At 36.4% G+C, this 21169-nt stretch overlaps 1 protein-coding gene across 4 annotated transcripts in view; it reads right to left on the bottom strand.

The window, feature by feature from the left end:
• The window catches only part of MPP7 (MAGUK p55 scaffold protein 7), a 154538-nt gene that overhangs the window by 99750 nt on the left and 33619 nt on the right, over positions 1–21169 (bottom strand). For 3 of the 4 annotated variants that reach the window (XM_085050447.1, XM_085050450.1, XM_085050449.1), the window contains one exon: positions 7634–7795. In XM_085050447.1, the coding sequence (XP_084906573.1) occupies positions 7634–7670 (37 nt within the window). In that variant the 5' untranslated portion in view covers positions 7671–7795. The remainder of the gene's footprint in view (positions 1–7633; positions 7796–21169) is intronic. The other variant, XM_085050448.1, reaches the window with a different exon arrangement.

Below are 21169 nucleotides of genomic sequence, written 5' to 3'. Positions count from 1 at the left end.
AAGAAAACACCAACTTTGTTTTGGTTAGCGTAAGGAAAGAAATGGAAACATAGATGTGCCTTTGCTTTCATATGCTAATTAATTTCCTGAATTAGCATTCTGAACAATGATGCCAGACTTCGAATCTAGAATTTTTACAACAACTGAGGGATAATAAACACTAAAGAACATATACCTAAAGGCCCAGAACAACACTGTAAAAATTTATTGTATTAATAAAACGGGACAAACCAACCTTTAAATTTTCCACTTTGTCAAAGGTAAAATAATCAGCACCATTTGCTGCCATTTATAACAAGCTGACATTTTTCACATTTGAACTGCACTTTACAGTTCTACGAAGGCTCAGACATTTGCCTTACAGGCAAGCAAACAGCATTGCAGTAGAAACATTTATACTGACATCCTTGCTGGTGAATAACAAAATCAGTCACTAACATCAAATACTGAAAATTATTTCACTCTGAAATCTGAGATTAGTATTTATGCACAGGTTCAAATAAAAATGTATGCAGTTTGTCTGTGTATTAGGATGGACACACTGCACTGTCCTATCAGACTCCAGCTGTAAAAAGACCACTACGTACTTAAATTTATGTGCTACAAATAATTCTTTTTTACGCTCTCTTAAGTAATTCCACTGAATATATGAGCTTGCTGACATTACAAAAAGTTAAAGACTAATAATTTTTCTTTGCAGAGCAAGATGGATTAACTCATTCCAGTAAGCAACTTTTTTAAAATTTTGCAGCTTACTGTTTCTATGAAAAAAAATTAATTTTCAAAGTTACAGAGCACTGAGTAACTAGATGATCACGACATGCAAGTAATCAGCATCTTGGGAAAAATATCTGTTTTGATTTATTTGCTAATTCACAAAAAAAGTAAAATGCTGGAATCCTTACAGATGGCAGAGCAATAGAAATACCAATGTTGTATATTTTTTCTAATGAAAAAAAGAATTTTGCTGTATCCTCAAAGAACAAGACTGCATATTCATAAGGACAATACTATTTTAACTTAAAAGTTGTACCTAATTTTTATTCCTCCAAGCTCCAGCAAATTTGTTAGCCCACCTTAAAACAATGTTATGACAGAAAATGTTGAACAAGCAATCATTTAAACCCATCACTTTTAAAAATATTATTTCCTTCAAAATGGAAAAGTCTTCAGTTTTGGAACTTGGCTCCTGGAGCTAAAGAATACGCAGTTGTTTGAAACAGTTATTGGTCTTTTAGGATTTGTCTCAACATGTGTATTTCAGATTTAACATACCACATACCGTTAACGTTCTGATGCAAGTTAAAGAGTTGATCCCTATTTGCATCCATACAGGGCAAGACTGTTGCTGCAAAGTTCTTGCTTGTACGGCTCATCAAAGCTGTTTCAAAATCCAAACCCCTTAAAAATGTAGTTACTAGACACTGTGTCAACATGGATATTTTCAAAGTTCATAAAACGTACTCTTATGAGTATTCAAAAGCTCACCTATTATCTGCAAGAATAACACACACATAAAACTGATTTAAAGTGACCCATCAAGGACAAATTAACAAGCAGCTTGTGGAAAATTCATACAAAAATTTGATATTCCTTTAAAAAAAACAACCATCCTGGCTTCTCCAATGAAGCTTGCATACTATGGCACCTTGAATAACCTTGACTAATTGACTGGTCCTTTCCATAGACATCACCTTGGCAAGTCTTTAGTATTTCTATCTAGATCTTCACCAGCCCTAGAGAAGGCAATAGCAAGTACCTGGCAGGCAGTCAGGAAAGAACTCATTCCAGCACTAGGAAGGCACTGGGCACACTGGCCATGTTTAACTCTTCAGCCACAGTTTGTGAGGTTATAAGAGACCTGGCAGTGGGGAGGGCAGCAAGGAATACTAAATATAGCATTTTACATCTGTGAAAGGAGGACACAGTATCTCATTAAGGGTCTGAATAAAGACTTCTAACAATAGAAATCAAGACTCTTTTCAACTCAGTTGGGTCGAAGAGTAATGGAAACACCATTTGATTACCATGTATCTTAACCTCTCATGGTCTAGGTACATGCTAATCATGTATCTGATACAGGATATACGTGTCATGAGAGTAGAAAAGGTCCTACAATTCTAGGCAGTACTGATGCCTGAAATCAAGTCAGTTATTATTTCAGACTTGTGATTCACTGCAGGACCTTCTAATTTATAAATTAGCACTAAAAGCAAATTATGCCATTACATCAGTCATAAATATACAGCCACATACACCTGGTATAAAAGTTTATAGAAAAATATAGGAATATACACAGATTTAAAGAGCATTGACAGACAGAACGTAGGGGCTGTTCAGCCTGGAGAAGTGTGCACAAAGACCTCATAGCAAATTTCCAATATCTAAAGGGGGCCTACAAGGAAGGCTAAAGAGGAACTCTTTGTAAGGAACTGCAGTGATAAGACAAGGAGTAATGGGTTCAAACTGAAAGAGGGGAAATTTAGGCTAGTATACGGAAGGCATTCTTTGTGGTGAGATTGGTGAGGCACTGGAACAGGCTGTTTCCAGAAGCTGCAGCTGTTCCAACCCTGGCAGCATCCAAGGCCAGGCTGGATGGGGCTCTAAGCAACCTGGTCTAGTGACAGATATTCATGCTCACAGCAGGGGGTTTGGAATTAGATGATCTCATGATTAGATGATCACCTATCTTGAAAGTAATTTTAGGAAAGTAAACTATTTGAAATAATTAAATTATTTCATGGTTTATCTATAAGACTAATATGTTGCTTTGAGGTGTTTTTTGTGTATTGTTGTGGTTTTTTTCTAAACCAATGTGTTATTAAAAAAGGAAAATAATTTTTGAACCCCTGGATTTCACAACAGGGAACTAACAGTTCGCAGGGAAGCTTCTCATTACCAGTAATAAACTGCCTTCCGATTAACAGGTTTAGCTCTTTAAATCAGCCAAGACTTGATGTGATATGGGGCTGAGAAGCCACAGAACCTTCCATCTGACACCAAATGCACACAATATGTAGGCTCTGCTGGCTAAGCTGGATGCTGGCAGAGCTACATTTGAGCAGGACAGCACGGCAGTCTGCTCTCAGCAAAAGGACACCTGGCATCACTAAACTGTCAATAACTGGTGTAACTACAGCTTTTGGTCCAACAAACAGAGCCATATGTAACGGAGCCTCTGGTTAGAAACACTATAGGCTACTACAAAACTACACTGCTCACCAAAAAAAACAAGGGGGGTAAAAGCTGTTTCGGCTGCCAGACCATTTGAATGTAAACTTGTGTCCAAAAACTGTAACAGTTTTGAAGAGTTTACCATCAGTAAATATACTTACACACATTTTCTAATTCCACACTGGTGAATCAGTCTAGCATAATATAAAATATTAACACAAAACAGAACAGTTTAGAGAAATTTCATTTCACTTCGAACGAATTTTCCAAGTCACCATAAATATGTTGATACCAAAATAAATACCCTTTCCAACACCAGTAAGTTATATTTTTTAAAATTAAATCAGATTGCAATTAAAGCTAGCCATATGTCTCAAACTTTCCCAAATCTTTCAAATTGATGCTAGCCTAGAAGCCATTTAATGCCTCTGGCAGATGGAGACGGAGAAAAATGAAGAATACAAGGAAAAATATTTGCTGTATTTATTAATTCAGTATAAATTTTGCCTCGGCTATCATATTAATTTTCATTAATATCTAACCATATCTATGCATTTCAGCATGCTGAGGAATTTAAGTAGCCTTGAAATTATGAAGCAGCCAAAGCATTTACGTACTACACTGGCTGCAGCACACCTGTGCCTCAGTCATAACCAAGGGAGTAAAGCAGGTGAGTGAAAGCCTTCCCTGTGCTCAGTTTCCACCACAGGACACCAGTGGGGAAGCAAAGGCAGTTTGGAGCAGGAACTGATGACCCTGCAAGCCTCTGCCCTGGCAACCTCCAACAGAAGAGCTACTCCCAAAAATCTTTCCTTCATCACCCTCCTAAATTCCCTATCTCTTCATCTCGTAACAATGAGCCCAGGTCTTTGGCCCTCATTTTATTTTGCTACATTTTTTAAACATGCTGTAAAAATAGAAATCTCTGATTTCTATCTCCCCCCTAATACTGAAAGCTGGGTTAAAATGCTAAAATAAAAATTTTAGTACTTCAGATTAATTTGTCCTTCTTCCATTATAGATGTTTCTGATGTCCCCCTTTCAGCTTAGCCAACTACTCAGCTTTTTCTTCATATTATTAATTCTTTCGTCCACCTTCTTATTCTTTTCATTACCAAACCTTCTTAGAAAACATCACGTTGAAACCGACAAGCTGATTAAAATGCATTAATATAGTAGTAAATAAAGAGAAGACATCTATATGAAAACAATAAAAGCAAGATAGCATCTTTTTGTGTTCAGGTGACTGCAAAATCATCTTTGAACTTCACATTGCACGTGGTCTCTCAACTCTGGGAGGTAAATCCATACGGACTATCCTAGCAAAGTATTTCTACCAGCATTCACCATATCCACATCAACAGCATGCACCTTCAGACGTCAAGATTAATTCTTAAAGAATCACAGAATACACTACTATAAATGCAGTTTGAAAAAATACCTAATATTTAGAACAGATTTCACATATCTATTTAGTATTATTACAAACAGAGATGAAAACACAGAAAACGGAAATATTTTAAAGGTCACGTGAACTTATGAGTTGGTTGGTAACAAATGTCTTGGGTTTTTTTTTTAATTAAAAATATATATATTTTTATATTCAGTTTTGCAGGCTTGTAATACTGAGAAAACTCCACTATCTGGCACACTGCTTGTTCCTTTATGTCCTCAAGGAGAAACAAATGTAAACCCTTGCACATTTGCTATAATTTACAATATTCAAAACCATGAACTGCTTCTGACTTTCACTGTATATAAGCAATCTCACACAGTTTTACTTCGTGCCTAAACTTGGCCCATAAGTGTGATTTTCCTACTGACAATACACAAATCGAAAACATGAAGTCTGCTTTGCACATTCATGCACTGATTTTTGAGAATAAACAGAAAAGCCTTTTTAAACTTTTCAGTTAAGCAAGCTTGATACAGAGGAAAGAAATCTGCAACAAGTTTACGATGTTTTTCACATTAGAACAACACTTAAAGCATAATGATGTCATCTTGGCTCCACCAAAGTCAGCAACAAAGCTGCCATCTACTACAGTGAAGCCAGAACTGCAATTTTACACCTTCCTAAATATACCAGATAAGTGAATGCCAGATCTCACAGTTTTGCTTTACCTGCAAAAATGCTAGTCTTCTTGCTCAGTCTTCAAAAAATCTATTTGATGGGCTTGCACACAGAGGGAAAGCAAGCAGACCTTTGCAAAACAGAAACTATTGAAAGCTTCTGACCCAGCCCGAGGCATGAGCTCAGCCTTCCATTCACACTGGTTGCTTTAAAATAATTTTGACTTGACGCTGTCAGAACTATAAACCTTAAGGGTTTATAGTCACACAGACGTTATACATAATGAGCAGCTTTTAAATTATTATTATATATAAAAATAGGTTTTCTAAGTGGCTAATGGAGAGTGGAAGAGAAAGAAGCATCTGCACATAAGCCTTTGTCCTCTGTCTTTAAGTTAGTGAAGCCAGATCAAAGTGGTAAGGTATAAGATTAATTTAAAAGGCACTATATCAATCTGAATAAATTAAAACAAACAGTTTTTTAAAAGACTGAAAATAGTGTAGCCACGACTTTGATTTATCATAGCTTACAGCCTGGTAAATGCCCCTCAAAACAGATTTAAGAGGCACGGGTTTTGTTCAGAAGCAGTTATAGGATAAACCATGGTATGACAAAAGCAGGTATATGAAGAACATGTATGAACAAAGCAGCTGCAAGTACATGGTGCCACTTTTAGTAAAGGCTGTTGACAAAGCAAAAGCAAAGTAAAATGAACACAATCAGATAACCATTTAGTCTGATCAAATATGGCCCATCATGAGCTCTTACTGGCTTTTGACAGCAGTCTGATGCTTCCAATTTATAAAAAAATATTTTAAATCATTAATGCTCCCATACTAGTGACTGAGTGTACAACTGTCTATGACATGGCAGCTTCCAATATTCACAGATGATCCTTTTCTATTTACAAGTCCTCACGGAATTATTTCATTTCCTTTTAAATCCAGGTTTACTTTTATTTCACCCAGCATCTAACAGACACAAAAATAGGTTAGGCTGCATTTTATCTGACTGTATTAATAAAATGGGACAAACCATGACTATTACTTTTGGACATATTAAGAATCCTTTAAAAAAAAACAAGTAATAATTAAAAAAAAAATTAAGGCAGGTTTTGAAAGGACACAAAAGGGAGCATGATAAAGAAAGCAAAGGTCCAGAGTGGAAAATTAGCCCAGAGTAGACCCTGACACATCAGCTTTAGCACACTGAACAGCTTCAACTCACTTATTTTCATGAGGGGAGGGAGAGAAAAGAAAGGTATGCAGAGATAGGGCTTGGCAAAGTCGTAGTCAAATCCCTTAAACACAGGAATAGGGAGACGAAAAAGCATATTAAACCAAACACAAACCTCCTTCCCCATGGCAACAAATAAACAAAGAGACACCCTAATTGTAAAGATTAATATTGTCATCTAAGATAAATTTTATGTGTGGGGAAAACAAAATCACTGCACTGTACACTCTATTAAAAATAAGAATCAAATGCAGTTTCCTATATACATACTTATACATGTATTTTTGGATTCCTGACTTGAAATCTCCCTCCTAATTTTCCAAATCCTGCTGTTACTTCTTGTGCATAAAACTGTGTGGCACAGGGGTGAAAAGCAGGGATCTTTCTGTATTGTATTGAAACATCAGCTGGATCACCCTTTTTTAACGAACACTCTCAAGCAAAAATACTAGCTTTACTTATCCCAAACGGACAAAAAAACTGTTGGAGAGGGAGAATGTCAGCATAACAAGAAGATGAAATACAACCTCTGAATATAACCTAATATTGCCACAAAGAAGGTGAAAACTATGGAAAACTACATATCTGCAATCCCACTGCCTGTAGTCAGTGACAGCAACTGGGCTCTGACGTGGAAGGCAAGTGAAGGAACAGAACTTGAGACACTATTTTTCTTCTCCTAATTTGTTATAGAGTTGTCAAAACCGAATAGTCTGTGTTCAGAAATAACTCTACTGATAACTGTAACTCACAGAGGGGATAGTCTAGACTGCTGCAAATATTAAGGCATGCATGATATCATCTTTTTTTTCTCCTCCTCTGCCTTTTTCAAGTTCACATTGTAGGAACCATGCTCGGAGGTGAATCCAAATTCTTCAGATCCATATATTATATATGTTTGGAGCTGTTCTTTTCTGGAGGTTGGGGATGGAGGGGAAGAAGGTTGTGGAGGGACTTTTCAAAATTAGTCTATTTCATCTGTGGTGTTTCATACATCTAAATTAAGCTCAGAGAGAAAAAGCTGTGTTTTAAGTCTTAAATTAAGAATCTGTTGAGACCATAATTAATTTTCTTATTTGACGATTTCTTGAAATATAGACTTAACAAATAAGCTGTGGAGGAAGCAGGCCCCCTCCTTGGCTGGTGTACCTGTGTCACTTCCAGATCCAGTTGATAACGCTGGCATGATTCAGTCTGCAGAGCGTCACACAGAAACCCCAAACCAGCACTGCAGCCAGAAGGCAGAAGTTTATTTCAGTTTAACTGCTTGCAGCCAAGTTGTCCACAAAGATTTATGTTATCTCTCAGCTTCTAGAAAGAACAGAAACAGAATTTTACAATTAAGAACACGGTTAAACTATAAATTACTGCAGGTAACCAAATCCAATAATTAACATGAAATAAGTTTTAATTAAAGATTCTTAAAACAAAGTCTTTTGCATATATTTACGACTGTTAAGATTTTTGTTTCCCCAGGTGAAACAAGTTGTGTTTTCTTCAGTCTAGCCTATAATCCCATTCTGCACTGAGGATAGTTTAACACATTTAGGTTGTGTAAATTATACTCTTTAACTGCAGCATGTCAGGCATTTTGAAAAGAAAGACTAGGGGTATTTTATTAAAACTGTGAATAACTGAGGTCATTCAAATTTTGCTACTACTTATCTCAGGAAAGTAAAATTGCTTACTAGCACGGTAATTTATTCAGTGTTTCTATTTAACTTCCTTTCAACTGTTTTCAGGTAATTTAAGATTTTTATTTGTAATCTGGAAATCTAATCTAAATTTTAACTGAAGCTGTAGAAAGTAGGACTGGAACAAATACTTTTCTAAGGTAAATAGCAGTTTGCTTTGTGGAGTTGATGGAGCCATTACCATGTAAGGAATTTTTCTGTGATTCATTACTACAAAGTCAGTGTTTTTTAATAATTGTACAGGTCTACTGATAGTAAATTTGGGGTCTTTCTTTTAACCACTTCTAGAGGAAAATTCAGAGCACATAAAAGCTAAAACTAATTTCAAATATAAATGAATGCATTTGAATTCAAGTTAAGTTAAAATATGAAACTGGAACGCAAACATACGAAAAGAAATTCAGAGTTAAGACAGCAAATGTCTACTTAAAGCAACATAGGGACTGATGTGTTTGCAGGGAGAAGGAAGGGAGAGGGGGGAGTAAAAGCTAGCAGAAAATAAGAGGCTTTTTCCAGATTTCAGTAAACAAAAAGGACCCTTGAAGAAAGAAAGCAGCATAGTTCTGCTTTAGAAAAAGAAAATAAACAGATAGAAGAGCATTTTGCTGCTGCTGTTGCTGGTTTGCTTTTTGTTGTTTTTTTAAAACACATTCATATTAATCAGAATGACTTTTGAAGTCATCTTGGCTCTTAAAGTGCATATTTTGGACCCATTTTAACTTGGCAACAGTCTTGTGGAAGAGTGATATACAGGTGCTGTAAACACTGTATGCTGTTCAAAACTTTGTTTTTCAAAAAAAAAAAAAATCCCCACATTGCTAAAAGTATTGCAACATATTAAGGGCGATCCACAAGATTTTGTTTATTACTTTTAAAATCAATTATTAGACAAAAGCTACTTGTTAAGCCTATAGTTTAAATAGTCTGGCAACTTTTTTAAGTATAGGGTTTTTTATGTCCCCTAAGCATTTACCCAGTGAATCTGGGTGGTTTTGTTAAGAAGGCAAATTACAGCAGAAGTCACCTCCCAGGAAAACTTCCTCCATGATGAAAAGAACTAAATAAAAACTTAAAAGCCTATCTATTCAGATTGTTATGGGGTTTAGGGTTTTTTTAGTTATAGAAGTTTATTAAGAAAAAAGTAAGTCTTCAGTAAAAAAAAAAATCAGTAAAAAAAATATTTTGACAATCATCAAATCAGCACAGAAATCCATTACCTTGAAATTTAAAATACGGATAAGGAAATTAGGTATTCCATAGTGAAAGCTCATCTTATGATGACAAGAGCTGTAAAACATCTATATGCAAAGCTAGCCAGGGTACAGTTTAAAAAAGAAAAAAAAAAAAGACATCATAGCCAAGGACACATTGTACCAATTAAGAAGGAACATATTCACTTTACATTAATTCTGCTTGTTTTCTGTTTAACACATAAAGGAGGAGTCCTGTCCCAAACTCAGTGACAGTCTGACAGTCCCCAGCGTGAGCACACCACGGCAGCCCTACGAAGGATGGAGGCATTTTTGCTTTAACATGTGTTATAAATTGATTAAAAAACAAAATTATTGATTATTAATGGAGTACTTTCATCTATTAAAAGAAAAAAAAAAAGAAAAAAACCCCAAAATCAACCAAACAAGGCATTCTCATTGTAAGCACATCACTGGTAATCAGAAATTCAGGTTCCTTAAAAAGAACTCACTGCAAAACGCGGAAAATCTTGTTGATCTGCATACATGCGATGTATTTCAACTCCATCAGTTTCTTTATTTTTTTTTTATTTCACAGTAAATCATTCAGTACAAAAAAAAAATCAATCTCCTCATTATTTAAGAAACTTATACACAGCATAAAGTTATTCCCCCCAGATCCTAAATATATATTAATGAAAAATAAATGACCTGATGAAATCCTTACCAGTAAAATGCTTAATATTTTGCTGGAATGGGGATTTTTTTTTTTCCTAACGTGCAAATTAAGCTACATTTTTGCAGTGATGATGCTATTTTCTTTGGCTCACTTTGTTTAAAATGCTTTGGAAGTTTTTGCCGGAGCCCAGCCATAGGCATTGCTGACTGCTGTATGGAATCGATTTGCCGCAACACAGAAATACCAGCTGTTCCAGTATGTCCTGAGAGGGATTACCGAATATTCCTAAATTGAAGTTCAATCCATCTTTCCATAAAAATTAGGAGCCAGGGCCAGGAACGTAACAGCAGTATCAAGTGCACCTGAGGCATTTACAATACCCAGCAGGACTGTTACAAGCAGCCTTTAAAAAGGGCTTATTTTTGAGATTTCATTATTCCAGCCGTACCTTGCTTCTATAGATCGCACCGGATCGGGTTCTGCTGGCAGCCGCCGGCCGAAACTGCGCCTCCCGCGCGGCTCCCGCCTGCCCCCTGCCGGCCGCGCCGCGCAACAGCTCCGCGCAAGGCGCCCGCCTTGCCTCTGCTTTGAATTGTTTACATAAAAACGTAAATAGTGGAATAAAATTAAATAACAAAATGGGTAATTTTAATTAATTCTGCCTGTGTGTGCATAATGGAAGACATCTATATTTTACGGCGTTCTGGTTGAACGGCAGGTATTAAGGAAAAAGTAAGCCTCGATGGCTGCAAAAAGCACAGAAATGCTCCCCTGTCTTCCGACAGCTCCCAGACACTTCACGGTCACCAAACCGGACACAGTGACACAATCTACCAGGGTGACACAATTTACCAGGGTGACACATGCCCCGGGTACACAAAGCGAGGAGTGGGGCAGAAACCTCCCAGAAGCACCTTCCGAAACTGCAACATTACAGAAATAAGGCTTTCCAAGGGAACCGTTTTTCTGCACATCCCACACTAACAGAGGCCCCTTACCAAGGGTAAGGGGATAAATCTTGCTCCCGATCACCCACGCTGTCAATACAGGGCTGGTAGGAAAGGGCAGAGGCCGGCAGATGAAGCTAGCAGGTGGGAGGCAGCTGGAGAGCCAAGATGAACAGCCTTGCATGCCATTGCAGCTTTAGGAGCTCCTTTCTAGCAGCCGCTATTGCTTTGCAATTGAAGTGACTCTGTTAGTCATGCATACACTTCATTTCAGTCAAGTTCATTTTCTGACAAAAGATGAGGTAGGAAAGCTGATTCGAATTTGTGTTGATGGCAAGCACCATGCATTTGGAGACTGAACACATGAAGACTCGGTTCTGCCTCAGACTCCCCACACAAACCTCAATAAACTCCATGATATTTATTTCTGAAAGGGTATTTGAAAAGTTACTCAATATTTTGGCACTTTAATGAATACAAATTGATTTTCTTCACATTTAAAAAGCAGACTAAAGACTTTAGATTAATTTAAGACAGATAAAAACATAAAAAATATGAACCATGCTACAAATCAGGAGGTGGGCAGGGTGGGGATGGCACACATAAAACCAGCTTGTTTGATACAAGAAACATTCAACCTATTTTTCTAAAGGATACTACAATTATGATGACTATAACCTTGATCTCTGGGACTAAACCAGAATGCCTGCAAATGGTATTTGAACTACCAGATAGAGATTTCATGTGGAGACAGGAAATTTGACAGCCAGTCAGTCTTGTATTCATTATGGGGCCTCAAGTAATTGAGTGACTACAGACATGTATACAAGTCTCCAAAACCTAGTGAGCACAGGAAATTGCCAAGGGAGGTTTTCTAGACTGGGAGAAGTAAATCTGTTTTGGTAGACGAAATCGGAATTGAAAATGGTGGTCTACCCTTTTGGAAGTTGTAATGTAATGGGATCTAGAGAATTCTTAAACTCTTCTGAAGAAGGTTTCACCTCCTCAATCACCCAGTCTCCGACAGGCTACTGGAACTTGCCTGTGGCTCCTGACTGCCTTCCAAAGCCGCTCAGACGCCCCTGTAGGCAGTACACACTTGCTGGCAACAGGAACCTTCAAAAAAGCTTCAGCTTGAATTACTGCAGAGAGGACACGGTGCACAAACGTCATGGGACTTCAAAGATGCTGCAGAAGCAAGAAGCTACCTCTGACTCACTCAGCTGTGTGTGTAATGAAAATTTTAAAAATGGCAAAAATCTCTCTGAATGAAGTCCACTTAAAAAACCCAGGAATATCTATGGCAACTACCAAAGGTTACTAACTAATATGCCAACACAGGACACATGAACAGTCCCAAATTCTAAAGGCCGACAGCTGCCTTCATCACTAGCTTTCTCATGGTCTTGCCATCATATCAATCTTCAGCCATAAGAAGAATTAAAGGCTTCTGTGTATTTTTCTATATAATGTTCTATCCATTTTGTTTAGGTTACACCCCAGGGATGTAAGAAAAAGCCTCACTTTGTTAAAAGGCTTTGAGAAGAGTAGATAATAATTGAGATACTCTTAGGAATCCACTGAAAATGTGTAACTGCTTGACATTTAATTTATACATTTGTGGTTACATCTTTAACAAACAGCAGTGCAGAAAAAAGAAGTATTTCTGAAATAATTTTATTTTGTAGTGTGCCTTGTACTTCCATGGCTCAAGTTTGACTGCAAAGCCCTTGAGCATCGGAGGAGAGATCTCTCTGTTTTCTACTTAAGGGAAGATTTTTAAAGGTGGAAAAAAAAAAGAGATTATCTAAATGATAAAATCCTTGACTATAAGGATTAAAAAGAGAGAGTATTTAAGAAGTCATGTGCTGAAAAACATTACGACAGTAGAAATTAATACCGCATTAGTCTGTGGTGGTTATTTCCAGCAGTTTGATCAACACCAGAATGAAGCAAAGCAGATTTCCAGTGAGTGGCCATCCTGACTGGTGTCTAGGCTACATGTTTGGACCTTTATCATTTTATTCTCTTCCTCTTCAAGGATGAGCACCCACTAGACACTTCCCTCACTGGATCATTAACAGAAAACACACAACTTTAATCACTACCTGCCCACACATTTCCAAGAACATATCAGAAGCTCATATGCGGAGGAGATCCTCTCATGTTTGACTTAGTTTATTCAAAGGGCTCACAAGACAGGCGGGAGAAGGAACAGAGCACAGCATACAATTTTCTTCCTTCAAAACTCCATCAATAAACACGTTTCTCCTCCTAAAGAGAGTAATCCTGTGTCAATGGAAAGATCTTATGTACCTAAACAACTCCAGCAGCAACACTGAAATTGGTATCAAAATTTTCCTTTTGCAGACTGTTTTCCCCCATAATATTTCTTCACCAAGAGAGGGACCATTTATCTAGATACCATTGGTTTAGATAACAGTTGTATATCTCTAAATACAACTGTGAAGTACATTCTTTCAATGAGTCAATATAACATAGAAAAAATAGAAATAAAATAAAGAATATATTAAGATATAAAAAATTTGTAATATTATTAACTTTTATATTATGGTGTATTGCAATTTAAGTTTTAGACAGTTCCTTGCAGCCTGAAACACTGCCATGCTACATGGGAAATATGTTCAATAAGTAGCAATATTACAACAGAGGCAAGACTTTTTGCAACCTGCACCTTCCCTGTCTTTAACACAAAAACCCCTATGTGAGCTCTGTCCAGATTCAGATTTTTAATGTCAGTGTTTGAATTGAACACGTTCCTTTAAATGCATGAAAACATTCCTTTAAATAAACACACTAAAGCTACCAGTTTAATTTTAAACAGCATCACTGTTGTAGATGTCCAATACCCTTAGACAGATCCAATTTTCTGCAAATAAAATGTACCAACTGACAGAATAATATTAGTTTAATATACTAGTTTAATAAAGCTATTCATTAAAATGTGACCTAAACTATGTCTCAGATCAAAGGTTGCTCTTTCAGTTTGAGTTACTGGTTTGGGCACACTTTTAACACTTTTCCCCAAGCTGCAAACCATTCCTTTCCTTGGAAAATAGCTGTCAGCAGGTACCACAGCCTCTCCATTAATTACCTGCACAAACAGTTTTGTTCTGGCATGGTTTCCTGACAGTCTGTTTGAAAAATGTAAGTAACTACAGTAAATTATAAACCTTACTGACCCCCAAAATACTAAAAAAACTGGCAATTTTTCTGTAAATGAGAGTTCAGCAAAACCTGCTGCAATGAGTCATCCAGTATCCTCAACACTCTCTAACAAACAATTAAAAATGTTTTGTACCAAGGGGCTCCGCAACCCCCATTTTAGAAATATACTTCCTATTTTAATAGTATTATAATGCAGTTTAGTCCCACACTTACAAAAGTAGATGGAAAATCTGTGATAGAAATAAAATCAGGATTAAGGAGGTCCTAAATAAACTAGTCAATAGCTAATTGATTTAAATAGTTTAGCCACATATTAGCATAACTGGCATTATTTATCTCACAGTCCAACAAAACATGTATGTACCAATTCTAAAGTCTGTTAAACAGACATATCCAAAAATCATCCTCACAATTATGTAAGTATTCAAATTATTATTTCAAACTCAGAAATATCCCCTCCAATGTCAGAATGTTATTTTTCAAATTCAAAATCTTGAGCCAAATAAGGCACAGATATTTTACAATGCTTCCATACTTCATTACAGAACTTTGGATCACTCCTTCTCTTTCAGATTAACTGTTTTTCAGAACACTTCTCCTTTGTTCAGCATAATTTTCCATCATCCTCTTCTGTCAAAATGATGATTTATTTTTTTGATAGAGGAAAGGATGGGTAAAGAGAAGGGATGAATGAACAGTGGGGGGGCTGTTGTGAGAACAAATTCAGAATACACCCCACTTAACATATGTTTTTATAAAAAAAACCCTCACGACAATAGTTTTCATTTTAATCAGTTTCAGGTTGCTTTTTTTAATCTGAAGTTTTAAAATTAAACGAGCAATCTGGAAAGTACATCTTCAGCTTAATTTTGAAAAACATTTTGATTTATTAAGTGGTAATTTTTTAGCTGCATCTTTAGCGTAAGTAACAAAAAATATTCCTCATGTGTACACGTGCATAGTAAAAACAGAGTACTGCACATGGACAGAGAACTCATCAAAGGAAGTCTGTGTTTGACTTTCACCAGTTTACAAGCTTTGCAAGCCAAACTTCTCTGTGATTTAAGTTTGAAAAAGAAAAGAAAGGTAAAGGTGAATAGCCAAGCAATGACAGATTCCAGTACCTCTGCACTGCTGGTACATCAAGCATACCAGACACTTCTTGCACTCTTCTGTCTTCTTTGAAAGCTCCCTGTGACCATCCTTCATTCTTGAATTCTCCAATTCCATCTAACTCCCAAATGCCACTGAAAAGTTCTCTTCTTGCTGCATACCCATCCCTCTTCCCTCCTGGCAAACTCTGGCAGCACCATTGAATCAAAGCTACTGTATGACTTGTCACCCAGCACATTCTTCCTTCCATTTTTATTTTCATTATCATCATTTTCTCCATTTCCCTCTTTCCAGGAGTGAGGAGTGAAACTTCCCCCTCTCAGGCCCTGCTGTCCAAATTCCACCTTGCAGTTTCTTGCTTCCCATCTATATCATTTTACCTTTTCCCTGTATGATACTGCGATCTACTCACTATTCTTGTCATGAATCCAAGAACCTTCAGTAATCAGCTTGGTTTTTACCCCCTCTCTTTATAAATATTCCCATCTCCTGACACTTCACTTTTACTTCCCTTACAGTATTCACTTTCTCCTGTCTCCATTTCCGCTCCCACCCCACCACTGTCACAGCCCTAATGACCTTTACACCATTTTTCACATGTGAAAATGTGAATGACTTTCACACCACCACTTTCAAAACCTAGAAGTAGTTTCCCAATCTATTTTTAACCAGCAAATCCTTGCCTTGCTTTACTACTCCCCGAGTATCTCCTTTAAGGCTCTTCTCTTTCTTCTAGAACATGGATTAGCCGAGTTCACACAGGCAAGAAGCCTAAAGGCACATGTAAGCAGTCACAGACAGGAACATTCAGACAGGGAGATTTGTCTGCCTGCAGCTCAGTACCATCTCCAGGATGGAACCACCCTCAGAGCAGGACTTTCAAGTGTCCTGAGTTACTTATAGTCAACCGCAATTCTCTGAAAACTCTGGAACCAATAGTATATATAATTTCCAAAATTATATATTAGAAGTCAAAGGAGATACAGTTAGAGTCCACCTTTAAGTTTGATTTACTCTATGAGTCGAGTCACTCTACACACTTTAGTTATGTGCAAATTTAATTAGCAAAAAAGATATCACCTGGAATTAATTCTAAGTTCTGTCTTGCCAACCTATATAGCCTAAGTTATATTCCCACAGTAATCAGAGTGCCTCTGAGGTTCAAGTCATATTTTCAAGATCAAAAGTCAGTTAATTCAAATCTGAGATACTGCTGGATGAAGAAGAGTCAGATTTAAGGCAGGGAGTAAACTGTATGTTAAGTTCACACTGCAGTGAAAACAAGCTCTCATATTTCACTTCATTTGGCCAAAAAAATCATATTCAATCTTTATGAAGAAAATAATTTAAAATTATAAAAAGTCAATAAACACAAATGCTAACCGAACTAAACTTGGCAGTACTACCTACATGAAGAATTTTTTTCTGTTTTTCTTGTTTAACTCACAGCTTAATACATTGCTTTAAGTCTTAATGTATACCAGGAAAACACAGAACATGCAAAGAGTCCAAGTTAATGTTGCTGTTGGAAACTCAATGTTTGCATTTCCTGGATTTCGGAATTTTAACTAGGGGAACAATACTGCATTGATTCTATTTTGGCATTTGCTAGAAATACCAAAGTACTTTTTCTCTTTTTTTTCTTGCTTGAAACTGTATAAGCAATTTGATAGTGAACCTTTGACATTTTTTGTTATTCTCTGGTCCTCTCCAAATTACATATCCTGAAGTTTACTGGGAAATTACAAAGGTGCTGTGTGAAGCAGCAAGCATACCTGTGCCAGCAAGTGTAGCTCAATTAAAGTGCATAAACACCTTAAAAAAATCTAATGCTTTGCAAAATGTTGTGAATGCAGAAGTTTTGATGATGCAATGCAAAACTATTCTACAGTAAAATGTTTCTTTGAGATGCTGTCATTGAAAATTCCCTAAAAGCACTGAAGAAGTTAATTCAGGAATGTGCACTGTTCCCACATGTTCATATAGTCCTTTATGCTCCTGTAACAGGGTGTAACCACAGGTCAACCTTCCCTCTAAATTGAAAAGCTAAAAATACCTACCAAGTCCAAAAAAACAGAGGCAGGTAACTGGATTCAGCTAAGTGAAGCTACTTCAGTTAACACATATATTGTAGAAAAATTGAAGTCACTTCAAAGTAACTGGTCTCTGTGAGTGCCTATTGATGTGTGTTCCTTGCATGAGCATCCTTGAGATGTTAAGATATGGCACAGAACAGCAGCCAGGGCTCATCTGGCACTCTTGGCTCCTATTTTGATAGATGATTTAAGGTACAACACTGATAGAGATGAGTTAAATACTTATTTTTTAATCATTCTGCATTTTCAGAATTCAGAAATTAACTGAGTTTTTTCGTTGGTTTGTTGTTTGGTTTTTTTTAATAGCTAAGGTAAGAGATGTGTCTCCAGTGCTACCTTTTCCAGTCAGGTTCCTACCCTCGAAAATGATGTTGCATAAAAGATCCTACCAAATTTAAGTATCTACAGAACCATCTGATTTTTCTGAGGATCTGCAACATTGAAGAGTCTATGAAATGAGAATGAATAAACAGTGAGGAAGCCTCCTCTCTCCTACTGCTCCCTAGATGGATGGGAGGGGAGGAATCACAATATATACATCAACTGTAAAGCTTTTTACAATTTTTTTAAACTTCTCCTTTCTAAACTTATGATGATTTATAAGGCTTCATACAAAGTGACTATCAAGGACTCACATTGCTCTTAAAAGCTGTGAAAAGCACAAGTGGGTCTCAATGAAGAGACCATACTGGATTTGTAACTTAGAGTACATTAAGTGTTGCTGTTGTGACCATTCCAGCGTTACCACACCAACAAGAGAGAACATCTGCTACCTATGGGGGTACAGAGGCAGCTGGGAGAAACACAGATACTGCACTTGGACCAGAATCCAAATGGGCATCAAAACCAAATTTTACCATGACGTCCAAGATGCCCGGAAAACATCTCTGCAGGTAAGTATTCCAAATGAGGTATTTTTTAAATGTGATGAATTGAAAACGTTCCCAGAAACTTGCAACTTACATCACTCTAAGCCAGGAGAGGGAGCTCCTGCACTTTTCAAGTAAGTCAATATGGATTTCATCTTGTCTTTGGAAATAACAAAGCTGTTCTCATCTCATGCCACACACAGGTCTGCATTTGATTGTTTAAGAAGAATCATCTAACACGAAACTTGAGGATATATAATGCTCTAACTATATATGACTGATATTGTTTAAAAAAATTGTTAAAATTAGTTTTATTTCCCCTCCTTATAAAAGTGATAATTTTCACATTGCATAAACAACATAACTGAAAAAACTGTCTGCAAACTGTTTAAGAAGTGAAGTTCCATGATCTATAAACACAATGGGTATGAAAACGCACTGAATTTCTTAACAACAAAGAGGTGTTCTTCCTATTTCTAAACTGGATAATCTAGAATTATAAGAAATAAGACACTGGATTTTGATAATTTTAAGAAAGTTAGGAAACTGGAGAATTACCAACTAAACCAAATATTTGAAATTTGTTACTGCAGAATGTTGCCACAGTTGCATTTTGTCAATCCATCTTTTTATGAAGGTTGTGGTTTTTTTTAATATTTCAATACAGAATAGCTATTAATGAAGTGCTTCTTTTTCTCCTTTTCTGACCATGATAAAAGAAAAATATTTCACAGATTTTGTGGTCTGTTTCCATACTATAAAGGAAGTATCTACTCAAAGTAAGAGCAGACCACAAAAAAGTCAGAGGGGACAAAACACAAGTTTTCATAGTGAGCTCTATCAGAACACATTTGTTTTCCTAGATGCATCACTGTGATACCAGTTACATTTTCTAGGTTGAGGGGAAATTCATTGAATAAAATTGATTACATATTTAAAAGATACAACTGTAGCAAATTTCTAAATAACTTCTATTCAAACCAAACATACATAGACAAATGCCTGGTTTATTTATTTTTTTTATTTTGAAGAACTAACTAAACTTTTTCATTTTGAAGAACTAATACACCTTAATCCTGGAGATAACTTGTGTTTCTCATTCAGTTAAAATGTCCAGGATTGAGCTGGCTCTTATTTTTATTGCTAAGTCTTGTAAAGAATGACCAAGACATTTGTACCCATTGAAATAAGTCAGTCTGTGATAACTTCTCACTAGAAAGCACATGCTAACTTGAAGGGGAAGAATGTCAAAAATGCTACACACAATTTGGTGTATATAGGAAATCACATATTTGCCTCTTCAAATGGTTTGAGTTCCAGGTAAGCACTTGTTTCCCAATTCACATCTCTTTCTTTTATTTTGATCAAAATTCTCAGCCTTCCAGGTTCCCTGACCAATCCTTTGATATATATCAACCCTGAAATACAGTTTCATTTTCCATATGGTGAAAGTGACAACATTCTGTGTTTCTTTTCAAAGGAAACGAAGCAAATTTCTTCCGCTCCTTACTGATGACTGTATTAGCATTTCCCACACAGCTCTCAGCTTAATCAGAAATATAAAGCCTAACATCATCATATTCCAGCAACCAATTAGCCATCTGGTCTATGTAACTTCTAATTTGACAACTGTAATATTCTTGAACTAATGCTCTGTGCTTGAAAACAGAATTGATTTACAGCAGAATCTGCTCATCAATGACAAAATCAGTCTAACTGTAATAGTCTCTTTTACAAAATCTGGAAATTTGGTCTCATGATAGAGAAAAATGATGCTCAAAATTTTCCCTTTCCATCTTCTATGACCTTCAACTAGGGTGGTGAAGGAGGAGAGGAAGAAAAGTCATAAAGATCAAAGGAAGCACAAAAGCAGCAGTAGTATTTGCTGCCAAATTTCACATCACTGTCAGCTCTTACATATAGCAATATAATTATGTAGTATAAATTTCATGCAGTTTCATAAATACTCTTTTCTCACTCATCAGTAGGCTTCAGATTTGTGGAAAATATTAGAGTATAACTCTATTTTTCATGGTATATTATTTGCCAAAGTATCACTGTCACAGCTCGTTTCAGGTATGGCAGTATGATTAAAGAATACTAAGGGGGCTTTGACATGTAACTTAATTTTCACAAATACTGTAATTGTTACTCATAACATTATAAACTAGCTTAAACAAACATTAGGACCTGGAAGTTAATTCCCTGTAAGTTATTAAGTGGATACCAGAAGATATTTCATCATTATGTAGCCCACCAGTTTGAAACAAAACAAAATACCACCTTTCAAGTGAAAGGAATATAGCCAGCAGCAGCCACAGGGAGTGGCAAGGAAATGGAAGTACAGAAGCACATAAGCTCTCTAGAAGAGCTTTTCAGTGTGGTCTAAATTGAATCCAAGAGCCCAATGGAAGAAACAACTGAACACAGAGAACAACAACACACATCCAGTCATCTTTATTGTTAGTCAAATGGACCAAAACTTTAGAGATTCAAGTTAATTTTTCAATAGGAAATTTATCCTCATTTAAATGTCAAGCACACATTAAGGAAAATTTAAAAAAAAAAAAAAGTATTTTCTCTTGAAATAACTCCATTTTAAGTATGTTGTTACTCAAGACATCCTTGAAGCCCAAGTTGTGCTTCTCTGAGGTCAGCTCCTCTGGTCATCAAAGTCTCTTCTACAATCCTTACCTCTGCTCTGCCCCTACTAGCTAAGAAAGTAAGCTGGCAAAGAGAAGAAAGAAAACTCTTTTCACAGTGTTGTCTGGTGTGAAAACAAGTAGAAATAAGAGACTCATAACTTCACAGCTTGTAGATACAAATGCAGCTTACTAAATAGCTTTTTTTCTTCAGTACCACATCACACCATTTCAAGCAGAGTGTACAGAGAAATAAACAGATTAAT

The sequence above is a fragment of the Lichenostomus cassidix genome, chromosome 2, assembly GCF_008360975.1.
Source record: "Lichenostomus cassidix isolate B80296 chromosome 2, HeHo_3.0, whole genome shotgun sequence".
Classification (NCBI taxonomy): Eukaryota; Metazoa; Chordata; class Aves; order Passeriformes; family Meliphagidae; genus Lichenostomus; species Lichenostomus cassidix.
The sequence above is the reverse complement of the archived record's forward strand: the minus strand, read 5'-3'. Positions and strand labels throughout refer to the sequence as shown.